Raw genomic sequence first — 13,010 nt, 5'->3', positions numbered from 1 at the left:
AGCAGAGGAAGTTTTTGAGAAAGGGAAGAAAATAGTCCAAATCCTTCTGAAAGCCGGTTTTGCCATAAAACAAAATCAAGCCAAAGGACCTGCACAAGAGATCCAGTTTTTAGGAATAAAATGGCAAGATGGACGTCGTCAAATCCCAATGGATGTGATCAACAAAATAACAGCTATGTCTCCACCAACTAACAAAAAAGAAACACAGACTTTCCTAGGTGTTGTGGGGTTTTGGAGAATGCACATCCCAAATTACAGTCTGATTGTAAACCCACTCTACCAAGTAACTCGTAAGAAGAATGAGTTTGAATGGGGCCCTGAACAACGACAAGCCTTTGAACAAATCAAGCAGGAAATAGTCCATGCAGTAGCCCTTGGGCCAGTTCGAACAGGACCAGATGTAAAGAATGTGCTGTACACTGCAGCCGGGGAGAACGGCCCCACCTGGAGCCTCTGGCAGAAAGAACCTGGGGAAACTCGAGGTCGGCCTCTGGGGTTTTGGAGTCGGGGATACAGAGGATCTGAGGCCCGCTATACTCCAACTGAAAAGGAGATATTGGCAGCATATGAAGGAGTTCGATCTGCTTCGGAGGTGGTCGGTACTGAAGCGCAGCTCCTCCTAGCACCCCGATTACCGGTACTAGGCTGGATGTTCAAGGGAAGGGTCCCCTCTACGCATCATGCAACTGATGCTACATGGAGCAAGTGGGTTGCACTGATTACTCAGCGGGCTCGAATAGGAAACCCCAGTCGCCCAGGAATATTGGAAGTGATCATGGACTGGCCAGAAGGCAAATACCTTGGGATATCATCAGAGGAGGAGGTGGGTCGTGCTGAAGAAGCCCCACTGTACAACCAGTTGCCAGAGAATGAAAAGAAATATGCCCTGTTCACTGATGGGTCCTGTCGTATTGTGGGGAAGCATCGGAGATGGAAGGCTGCTGTATGGAGTCCTACGCGACGAGTTGCAGAAGCTGCTGAGGGAGAAGGTGAATCGAGTCAGTTTGCAGAAGTGAAAGCCATTCAGCTGGCTTTAGACATTGCTGAACGAGAAAAATGGCCAGTTCTCTATCTCTACACCGATTCATGGATGGTAGCAAATGCCCTGTGGGGATGGTTACAGCAATGGAAGCAAAACAACTGGCAGCGTAGGGGCAAACCTATCTGGGCTGCTGCATTGTGGCAAGATATTGCTGCTCGGGTAGAGAACCTGGCTGTGAAAGTACGCCACGTAGATGCTCATGTGCCCAAGAATCGGGCTACTGAAGAACATCAAAACAACCAGCAGGTGGATCAGGCTGCTAAGATTGAAGTAGCTCAGGTGGACCTGGATTGGCAGCATAAAGGTGAATTATTTATAGCCCGATGGGCCCATGACACCTCAGGCCATCAAGGTAGAGATGCAACATACAGATGGGCTCGTGATCGAGGGGTGGACTTGACCATGGACGCTATAGCACAGGTTATTCATGACTGTGAAACATGTGCTGCAATCAAGCAAGCCAAACGGTCAAAGCCTCTTTGGTATGGAGGACGATGGCTGAAATATAAATATGGAGAGGCCTGGCAGATTGATTACATCACACTCCCTCAAACTCGCAATGGCAAGCGCCACGTACTTACAATGGTGGAAGCAACCACCGGATGGCTGGAAACATATCCTGTGCCTCATGCCACCGCCCGGAACACCATCCTGGGCCTTGAAAAGCAAGTCCTATGGCGACATGGCACCCCAGAAAGAATAGAATCAGACAATGGGACTCACTTCCGAAACAACCTTATAGACACTTGGGCCAAAGAACATGGTATTGAATGGGTGTATCACATCCCCTATCATGCACCAGCCTCCGGGAAAGTTGAACGATACAATGGCCTGTTAAAGACTACCTTGAAAGCAATGGGCGCTGGGACGTTCAAAAACTGGGATACGCATTTGGCAAAGGCCACCTGGTTAGTCAATACTAGGGGATCTACCAACCGAGCTGGACCTGCCCAATCAAACCTGTTACGTACTGTAGATGGGGATAAAGTTCCTGTAGTGCATGTAAAAAATATGCTGGGTAAAACAGTCTGGGCTACTCCTGCCTCAGGAAAAGGCAAACCTATTCGTGGAATTGTTTTCGCTCAGGGACCTGGATATACTTGGTGGGTGATGCAAAAGAACGGAGAGGTCCGGTGTGTACCTCAAGGAGATTTAATACTGGGTGAGAATAGCCCATGAACTGAATTGCACCATGTTAAATAGTATATTATACTGTATGTTATCACTACCATGATTACTATAGGTGACTAATTAGAATGTATGGAAAAGAGTGTAACCTGAGCATGACATAAATGGTATGGAATAAGGGGTGGATAGATGTCCTGGTTTCAGTTAGCACAGAATTAATTTTCTTCCTAGTAGCTGGTGGAATGCTGTGTTTTGGCTTAGAATGAGAAGAGTGCTGATAACACCCCGATGCTTTAATTGTTGCAGAGCAGTGCTTATACTAAGCCAAGGACATCTCAGCCTTTGCTCTGTCCTGCCAACGGGCAGGCTGGGGGGTGCAGTAAGAGCTGGGAGGGGACAGACCCAGGACAGGTGACCCAAACTAGCCAAAGGGGTATTCCATACCATCTGACGTCATGCTAAACAATATATAGGGGTGGCTAGCCGGGGGGAGGGGGCCGGACTGCTCGGGGTTAGGCTGGGCATCGGTCAGCGGGTGGTGAGCAATTGCATTGTGCATCACTTGTTTGTACATACTATTATTACTTTCGTATTATCACCATTGTATCATAATTATTATTATTGTTATTATTATTTTGTTATTTTTTTTTTCCTGTCTTATTAAACTGTCTTTATCTCAACTCACGGGCTTCACTTTCCATTTCTCTCCCCCGTCCCAGAGAGGGAGGGGGGAGGGTGAGCGAACGGCTGCGTGGTGTTTAGCTGCCAGTCGGGTTAAACCACGACAGATGACCTTGCTCTCTTCCTCCCCACCACTCCGCACCCGGGGCAGGCCCTCAGGAAACACCCCTGAGCCTGGAGATGCACCAACCTGCTGCGCTGAGGTGCCACTACTGCAGGGGCAGAGGGAAGGGTTGGAGAGACACATGGGGCCTGAGGGCAAGAGTGGTTTGGCCTGGGGAAGTGAGTGTCTGGGAAAAGTTACCCTGGAGACATAGGAGCCATTCTGGAAAGGAAACTTGTAGGGAGGAACAGCGCTTTTGTGGCACTGCAGAGCTGCTGGGCACATTGTGCAGGGTGCTCTGATGGACATTTGTGTCCTTTTCCATCGTGTCTTAAGTGCCACTTTTCTCAGGAATAGAGTAGCCAACAGAGCACTGACAGATAGTCTAAGATCATGAAAGGCATCATAAGCATGCCCCTAAAAAGATAACTGATATGGGGAAATCAGGAGAAGCCTGGCCAGGAGAAATGTGAGACTGAGAGGAGGGAACAGGGACTTGGCCAGCTGAAATTAAGGATTTTGTAGAGGTAAGAGGGTTCAAGTTATGCTGATGCAGCTGTAACTGTGACTTAAAATAGTCAAGGCTATTCCCCAGCTTCAACCTGTAAAGTTAATTCCTAAAACTAAATGCTACTCAGCCCCCTGACAGGAATCCACTACTCTAATGAGTGACCACAACGTATCCCTAGAAGACAAAATTCAGACCAGAGCCGCTTCCCCTAGCTCTTACTCTCTTAATCACTCTGATCTCAGCCCTTAATACTAGCACTAAAATTGCCTATTTAACACTAGAAAACTGCTTAAGAGATCTAAACAAAACCCTAACTCCAAATGAATTTGGGGGGCCATGGATCTGATCAGCTTGTGGGCCACAAGGGTGGGAATGCTCTGAGGAGCTCAGCTCTGCCTCAGCATCTCCTGCCCCAGCAGGAGAAATGTGACTGTGGCAGTGACTGTGAGGTCACTTCTGTCTCTGCACTTGATAGGGCAGCAGCAGCAACGTGTCACGCAAAGGGACTGGGAGGTCACTTGTGTCTGGAGGTGGCAGGTCAGCCTTGACTTCTCCCTGGGATGTGGACTTTTGGGCTGACATCTGGCAGTGGCCCTGCTAGGCCAGCAGAAGGCAGCTGCTTGGCATGCTGACTGGGGGATCCCCTCTGCCTCCAGAGCCAGGAGGACCCAGGCAGAAAGAAGGCCCCCAGATGGGTTGTCCTGTCCCTTCTGCTTGAGTCCATGGCTAGGCAGCAGCAGGCACAAGGCTTGGCTGTGTCTAGCCAAGAAGCTGCAAGGCCCCTGGCTTGAAAGGTGCTGCTGAGGTGACTTGTGTCTGGTTGGCTGAGAGGCCGCAAGGAGCCTGGTGTGTTGGGATGCCTACTTCAGGAGTGGTTTCCACCCTGATGGAGCTTTCTTTGGCAGTAGGAAAGAGCAGAAGATAAAACTTCCATACAGTGCACCTCGGAAGTTAAGCATTGGCCACAAGGAGGAAGAAATGTCCCTCAACGTATATTACTGTGGTGCCAGAGGTCACCCTCTGATTAGACCGTCGCTTTGTCTTTCAAGGAACAGCTGGTGAGGGCTGACGAGACATCAGTGAAAGCAAGGCATGAAAGCAAGATGGTGAACTGAGATGGGTGTCTGCAGACTTCAAGGAAATAGGTCAGACTGTGGGACATGATAGGAAAGCCTGCAGAGGGGAAGGCAGAGGGTGCTGGTAGCAATGACAGGCCCCAAAGCCCTGAAATTTCTGTCCTCTTGGCTAGAGTTTATGAGGAAATATATTTTATTCACTGTGATGAGGCCTCATTGATTCCTTTCAACCCTGTGCAGCTCCTCGGAGGTGTGACACCAGTGTTGTTCTCATGGCATCACACTGCCCACCACATCCCACAGACCCCAGGAAAAGCCTTGAGCCAGATGTGGGGGTGCAGGATCTCCTCTCACAGTTCTAGGGGTCAGGTCTTGGCTCTTCTTCTTCACTAAATCAAGGCTTTTCTCAGCACAGTGTTTTGCCTGTCTGTAACCATGGCCTCCAAATATCTGCCCTAACAAGTCCCTGGGGAGGCTTTGTTAGTAACAGCCCTCACTGGGGCCCATTAATACTCCAAGTCACTTCAGCTTTTCCTCCTGACTTTAGTTTCTCTAGCAGTTGCATCATTCACCTCTCAGTACCTGAGCACCAAAATATACCATGGAACTCATTAAAATGCAGAAACTCCTAACGTCTCTTTGATAGTTGTCTTCAAGCCTTCACGCCTTGTGCAGCTAATTGCAGAGCTTGCAAGATGTAATTAAGGAAGAAGATTTCAAAGAGCAACCAATAAAAAGATTTTCTTATTTCAAAGGCTGAATTTTTCTGCATTTCAGTTTTGAACATCATTCTCCTATTGCTATTCATCCAGGCTGACTTCTTTAGAGACCTTCATTGGGAGGAAGAGCAGAGTGTGCTGGTCTGACACCTCTACTACCAGCAGTGGTCTTTGTCCCTGTCAGTGCAGCCCAGCCCAGCACATGAAACCCTTTCTAAGAGAAGTCAGGGGTGTGTTCAGAAAATAATAAAATAAAATAAAATAAAATAAAATAAAATAAAATAATATAAAATAAAATAAAATAAAATAAAATAAAATAAAATAAAATAAAATAAAATAAAATAAAATAAAATAAAATAAAATAAAATAAAATAAAATAAAATAAAATAAGATTGAAATGACCATTGGATCCTGAGAAATTCAGCCTGAATCTCAGTAGACACCTGGACATCCATGGACTCTCTTGGATCGTCTGTGGAAAACTTAGAATGAAAAATAAATATATCTTTATTGGCTGTAGCTGTACCCATGAGCTTGGCCTCATTGGGGAAATTGTCCCCTTCCAGACACAGAAACCTACATTGAGTAGAGTGAAAAGACCTGCCCAGTCAATAGAGCAGGGCAAAGTCCTACTTCCTGTCCTATAGATGCAGAAGGCAAAAGAATTGCATTGTGCCTGACACTACTCTGGGACGTGTCACCCAGGTCAGGCAACTTTACCTTAGTGCTGACAAGTCCATCACTAAAGCACGCTCCCAAGCTCTACATCTACACCTTGGCTCTCCAGTCGATGACCCAGCTCATGGATGGCAATCAGGGAGTCTCGGTTACTGCGACGCTGCCTCAGGTGCGCCACCGTGGTAGCCATTGGCACCTGCTGTTCTTCAGCCCTCAGCAAACCCTCAACAGAAGGATTCTGTGGAAGGCCAAGCAAGGTAGACAACTGTTTCATGTCACAGAATCACAGAATCACAGAATTTCTAGGTTGGAAGAGACCTCAAGGTCATCGAGTCCAACCTCCAACCTAACGCTAACAGCCCTCCACTAAACCGTATCCCTAAGCTCTACATCTAAACGTCTTTTGAAGACTTCCAAGGATGGTGACTCCACCACTTCCCTGGGCAGCCTGTTCCAGTGCCTCACAACCCTTTCAGTGAAGAAGTTCTTCCTAACATCTAGCCTAAAACTCCCCTGGCTCAACTTAAACCCATTCCCCCTCGTCCTGTCACCAGGCACGTGGGAGAACAGGCCAACCCCCACCTCGCTACAGCCTCCCTTGAGGTACCTATAAAGAGCGATAAGGTCGCCCCTGAGCCTCCTCTTCTCCAGGCTGAACAAGCCCAGCTCCCTCAGCCGCTCCTCGTAGGACTTGTTCTCCAGGCCCCTCACCAGCTTCGTCGCCCTTCTCTGCACCCGCTCAAGCACCTCGATGTCCTTCTTGTAGCGAGGGGCCCAAAACTGAACACAGTACTCGAGCTGCGGCCTCACCAGAGCTGAGTACAGGGGGACGATCACCTCCCTAGCCCTGCTGGTCACGCTGTTCCTGATACAAGCCAGGATGCCGTTGGCCTTCTTGGCCACCTGAGCACACTGCTGGCTCATATTCAGCCGACTATCCACCATCACTCCCAGGTCCTTCTCTGCCTGGCAGCTTTCCAACCATTCCTCTCCCAGCCTGTAGCTCTGCTTGGGGTTATTGCGCCCCAGGTGCAGGACCCGGCACTTGGCCTTGTTGAACTTCATGCAGTTGACTCACCGCAGCCTGCAAAGAGCTGCAGGGATGTCAGGAAGAGCCCAGGGCTAGGCTGTGCCCTGGGCCTATGAGCCCTGCATGCCCTCCTCCTGCCACACTGCGTGCACTGGCTGCAGCAGAGGGGACCCCCAGCCAGCCCCTGCCACCCACCTGGCCCCGGCCCTCTCCTGTGCCCTCCTTGCTGCTCTCTGATGCACGCCAGCAGCTCCCCATGTGTGCCGGCCAGCACATCTGCCGAGGGCCAGGGCGGCTGCTGCAGGGGCAGGGAGCTCAGCATGGCCCTTGCAGCCCCCTGCCCTGGGCCTGCCTCTGCCCTTATGCTCAGCCCCGGCCTTGGCTCTGCTGGCAGGAGCGCTCTTGCCATGCGCTTCCTGGCCTCTCCTGGCCTGCGCACAGCTGCTGCCCACTCAGGCTGCTGCCACAAACGTGTACTCACCAGCAGCACCGCCCCTTGGGCTGCTGCTGCTGGCCTCCCCCTGCCCACTGCCTTGACTCCTTTTCTCTGCTTGGCCCCACCTCTGAGGGCTGCTTCTCCTAGTGTTCCTGGACAATCGGGTTTACTGGACTGTGTATATTTAATGGCTTGGCACATCAGATCCACAAATGTATCAGGCTCTACTGGACACCGGTGCACAGAGTACCCTAAGGGATCCCAAAAGTTAACTGTACTGGACGCTGAAGTGAGTCTAACAGGGAAGGAATGGCAAAAGCACCCCACTGGGACTGGCCAGAGGCTATGTGCATCCTTGGCATAGACTGCTTTAGGAGAGGGAATTCTGAGTTCCAAGAGGGCACCACCGGTGGGGCTTTGGCAGAACTGCCTTGGAGACAAAGGACATGCTGAGGTCAACTGCATGAAGTTTAACAAGGCCAAGTGCCGGGTCCTGCACCTGGGGCGCAATAACCCCAAGCAGAGCTACAGGCTGGGAGAGGAATGGTTGGAAAGCTGCCAGGCAGAGAAGGACCTGGGAGTGATGGTGGATAGTCGGCTGAATATGAGCCAGCAGTGTGCTCAGGTGGCCAAGAAGGCCAACGGCATCCTGGCTTGTATCAGGAACAGCGTGACCAGCAGGGCTAGGGAGGTGATCGTCCCCCTGTACTCAGCTCTGGTGAGGCCGCAGCTCGAGTACTGTGTTCAGTTTTGGGCCCCTCGCTACAAGAAGGACATCGAGGTGCTTGAGCGGGTGCAGAGAAGGGCGACGAAGCTGGTGAGGGGCCTGGAGAACAAGTCCTACGAGGAGCGGCTGAGGGAGCTGGGCTTGTTCAGCCTGGAGAAGAGGAGGCTCAGGGGCGACCTTACCGCTCTTTATAGGTACCTCAAGGGAGGCTGTAGCGAGGTGGGGGTTGGCCTGTTCTCCCACGTGCCTGGTGACAGGACGAGGGGGAATGGGCTTAAGTTGAGCCAGGGGAGTTTTAGGCTAGATGTTAGGAAGAACTTCTTCACTGAAAGGGTTGTGAGGCACTGGAACAGGCTGCCCAGGGAAGTGGTGGAGTCACCATCCTTGGAAGTCTTCAAAAGACGTTTAGATGTAGAGCTTAGGGATATGGTTTAGTGGAGGGCTGTTAGCGTTAGGTTGGAGGTTGGACTCGATGACCTTGAGGTCTCTTCCAACCTAGGAAATTCTGTGATTCTGTGATTCTGTAACACAGGACACACACACACCTGAAAACTGCATGAGAGGGAAGAGGAAGACTGGATCCAAAATGTAGATTATGAAATCAAAGACCATGAGTATCACTGTGGCACTGCAGGACAGCTCCAGCAATGGGGCAAAACAGTACAAGAGGTTTCTATGACACTGGGGCCACAGAACAGTAGCTGGGAGGAGGAGAAGGAATTAGTGTACATGAGAGAAATTCCCCTGGTTCAGGTACAGCTGCCTTCTGGAGTCAGACCTTCCACTTCCCGAGCCTTGCAGACAATGGGGATGGCATACAGCCCAGGGCTGACTGTAGGGCATGGTCCCCAGAAGGAAGCACTACATCTGCAGGTGTTTGGTGGCAGGCACAAGCACAGTGTTGAGGGTGTTCCACATCCCAGTCTCCATGCTGGTCATGTGAGAGAGGAAGAAGAGATTTGTGTATCAGTAGAGGATCTTCCATGTGGATTACTGGGAAATATCAACAAATGATGTCTTAGTGTCCAATTTCCTTCTTGGAAAACCTTTTAGAGTATTCAGTTCCCCCCTCTCTTGTTAGGACACATTCAGAATGGTGAAATGATCCTTGTCAGTCGTGGCTGAGGTGTCCTGCCATGCAGTGGGAACAGAATAGGGGTTAAGGGAGGGAAACATTTGTACTCATATTTGACAACCACAGTCCAACAGCACAAATCACACTTTAAAAAATCAGTCTCTGACATCTACAGAGAGAAGCAGTAGATGATGCCTTCAGTCTGCTTCAACCACCACACCCCAGCAGAGACCCTGCTGCCTTGGGGAGCTGTCAGCCCTGAGGCCTTGGGGACAACTCGAGGGAGCCCAAGGGCACAGAGCAAGCGATGCCATGGTCGGGTGCTGTGCTGCTGAGCTGGGCCGGGCTCCTGGGCCCAAGGGCAGCTCCTGGCAAGCACTGCAGAGAGACAGCTGTGCCCAGGAGCAGCTCCTCTGCACAGCACAGCAGGGCTGGGGGCTCTGACCGCAGCTGGCACGCAGAGAGGAGAGAAGGAGAGAGGGCTGGGAGGCACTGAGGAGCGCAACAACAGAGGGCAGCGTGTGGCAGGACACATCTGCAGGCTCTTGACACCGTGAGGCTCTGGCAGCAGGGCCATGCAGGTGGGGTTGCCAGAGGGGTCTTCTACAGCTGGCACATCCAATGGCTGATAGCATCTGGCAGGGTGGCTCTCTCTGTTTCTCCAGAAACGAGTAGAAAATGCATTAGAGAATGGCATTTAAAATTGTTTTTTTCAAGAGAAAGACCAGGGTAGGGACTACCTGAAAAGCAAGACGTTTTTTTCAGTCAGTGTATTCATATTCCTGCAGTGGAGTGGACGAAGGTTTCATGGTAATGAATTTTCAGGGTTGTACAGGAGACTGAGACTCCTGGAGCATAGGAGAAATTGATATGTCAGTGATGAAATTTGTAAAGTACCTTCCCAAACCTCATCTCACGGACTGCACCAACATCATATTGTGGTACTCCCAGGTTTTATCCTCGCTGATTTTTTGGAGCTAGAACCCCCCTGATATCCTCTGTCTTTGAGAGGTGTTTGCAGGCCAAAGCAGAGCAAACAGCATTTGCAATGAGCAGGAGCTGCCTCTTCTGCAGGCAGAGCTGCAGCACAGGAGGGTCTGCTGAGTGTCCGTCTGTCCCTCCCTGGCCTTGCCTCCCCTGGCAGCAGCACGCTGGCATTCCTCCTGGCTTCTCCAGCTGGCCGTGCTGCTGCTGGTCTTGTTTGCAGGCTGGCTGGGGATGGGGGTTTCACATGCCCATGGCGTGAGCCCTCGGTGTGCTTGGGGGAAGGGGAGTACAGGGACAGGGTGAGGGGTGTGGAGATGGGCACTTTAAGCCTGGATTCCTCTGCTCTCAGCGGTATCCTGGTTTGTTTCAGGCAAACATAGGAGTGCAATTGTCCAGTAGGTTAAAGAGACACCAGCAAAGGGCAGTTGACACTAGGACTAACACACAGACTTGATGTGCTCTCCAAGGACACTGCACTGAAGCCATCACCACGTTGATGACACACAAGGTTTTACTTTGAGTACAGTGGGGCTACTAGCACAAAAGAGACAAAATAAAAATCACTATATGATCTTTACCAGTAGCTTAGTGCAGGACTGACTCCCGCATTGCCCACAGCAAGTCCCATGCTCTCAGTGACACCCTCTAGCAGCACCAGCCAGAACTCATGAAAAGGACCTGTCAAAAGTCTGAATGGAAGTGGAGAATCATTTGGGAGGGATTAAATGAAAAAATGGAATAAGTTTCCTCTGAAATGTGAAATTAAGTCATAAAAGAATTATTATTTTTTTTTATTTTTTTTGTAAGACAACTCTGTTAAGATAACTCTGATAAACTCTCAGTGTTTTTCTGTTCCTTGTACAGGACCTCATGACCAGAAGCAGGAAATGCCCAACATCAGCTCTGTCACTGAGTTCCTCCTGCTGGCATTCGCAGACACGCGCGAGCTGCAGCTCCTGCACTTCGCGCTCTTCCTGGGCATCTACCTGGCTGCCCTCCTGGGCAACGGCCTCATCCTCAGCACCGTAGCCTGCCACCACCACCTCCACACCCCCATGTACTTCTTCCTCCTCAACCTCGCCCTCCTCGACCTGGGCTGCATCTCCACCACTCTGCCCAAAGCCATGGCCAATGCCCTCTGGGACACCAGGGCCATCTCCTATCAAGGATGTGCTGCACAGGTCTTTCTCTTCGTCTTCTTGATTGTATCAGAATTTTATCTTCTCACCTTCATGGCCTACGACCGCTACATTGCCATCTGCAAGCCCCTGCACTACGGGAGCGTCGTGGGCAGCAGAGCTTGTACCCAGATGGCAGCAGCTGCCTGGGGCAGTGGCTTTCTCAATGCTGTCCTGCACACGGCCAACACATTTTCCCTGCCCTTTTGCAAAGGCAATGTTGTGGACCAGTTCTTCTGTGAGATCCCCCACATCCTCAAGCTCTCCTGCTCAGATGCCTACCTCAGGGAAGTTGAGGCACTAGTTTTTAGCGTTTCTTTAGCATTTTGTTGTTTTGTTTTCATCATGTTATCCTATGTGCAGATCCTCAGGGCAGTGCTGAGGATGCCCTCTGAGCAGGGCCGGCACAAAGCCTTTTCCACGTGCCTCCCTCACCTGGCCGTGGTCTCCCTCTTTGTCAGCACTGCCGTGTTTGCCTACCTGAAGCCCCCCTCCATTTCCTCTCCATCCCTGGACCTGGTGGTGTCATTTCTGTACTCGGTGGTGCCTCCAGCAGTAAACCCCCTCATCTACAGCATGAGGAACCAGGAGTTCAAGGATGCAGTAAGGAAACTCTTTGGATACGTGTTTCTTTGCAATCAATGTCTGTGAGTTCCCTGATTATTTCAGGAACTGTGAGTAAAATTTTTGTTACTATCTTTCTCTATAAATATTTTCTATAAATTATTTGTTCTGATTTAAATTATGTTATCATTAACCTGCTACCTGATTTTCTTATTGTTACTTTTTCATTTACAATCGTCTACTCAGTCATCATACCCAGTCATCTAATTACTGAAAGAAGTAGGTTATGTAGAGAAACTCAATTAAAAATAAATAATAAAACACATCAGAACTACACTGTTATCAGCTGCCATCTCTTCCCATCCTCTCTGGAGCTGGGGTAGCAGCCCCAGCACACAGGACGGGCTCAGGGCTAAGAGCCCAGCTGCTACATGGAGTTTGGGTAGGGGCTGCTGCTTCTCTGGAGCCATGGCCATGGCCAGCAGCAGGACGTGGCCTTTTCACTGCTGCTCTCTTCTGGCTTCCAGTGTGTTCTCCCGTGCTCTTTTATTTGGACAAGCTTTCAGATCTCATGTACCTTGGTGACAGGCCTGTTTTCTCTGCAGTGGCATCCCTGTGACTGCAGGCAGCAGCAGGCACTGTGCAACCCTGGGTCACAGCTGCCTCCCTGCAAGCACAACAGTAACAGGAGGGTCTTGCTCTGGGCAAACCCAGAAGCCTGGACGCCTCTCCAAAGCTGCTGCCAGGAACATAGCCAAGAGGTTGTTCCCTGCTCTTCTGTTTTCTGGGGTTCTAGTGCCGGGTTCCTCACCTGGGCCGCAATAACCCCAAGCAGAGCTACAGGCTGGGAGATGAGTGTTTGGAAATCTGCCTGGCAGAGAAGGACCTGGGAGTACTTGTTGTTAGTTGGCTGAATATGAGCCAGCAGAGTGCTCAGGTGGCCAAGAAGACCAACGGCATCCTGGATTGCATAAGAAGCAGTGTGGCCAGCAGGTCCAGGGAAGTGATTGTCCCCCTGTAATCAGCTCAGGTATTTACAGAAGAGTGATGTAACTGCTTGAGAAGCTAAAGTCAG

General features: G+C 50.5%; 1 protein-coding gene across 1 annotated transcript; it reads left to right on the top strand.

Moving 5' to 3' along the window:
* Positions 1 to 11,080: 11,080 nt before the first annotated feature.
* Positions 11,081 to 12,022, top strand: LOC311427857 (olfactory receptor 14C36-like; the record flags this gene model as incomplete). The annotated part of the gene is made up of 1 exon (XM_084539447.1): positions 11,081 to 12,022. The coding sequence occupies one exon, from the start codon at positions 11,081 to 11,083 to the stop codon at positions 12,020 to 12,022; it is 942 nt and encodes a 313-aa protein (XP_084395573.1).
* Between the last annotated feature and the right edge of the window lie 988 nt (positions 12,023 to 13,010).

The sequence above is a fragment of the Aythya ferina genome, assembly GCF_964211825.1.
Source record: "Aythya ferina genome assembly, contig: HAP1_SCAFFOLD_29, whole genome shotgun sequence".
Lineage (NCBI taxonomy): Eukaryota > Metazoa > Chordata > Aves > Anseriformes > Anatidae > Aythya > Aythya ferina.
Note: the sequence above shows the minus strand (reverse complement) of the source record. Positions and strands in the feature narration are given on the sequence as shown.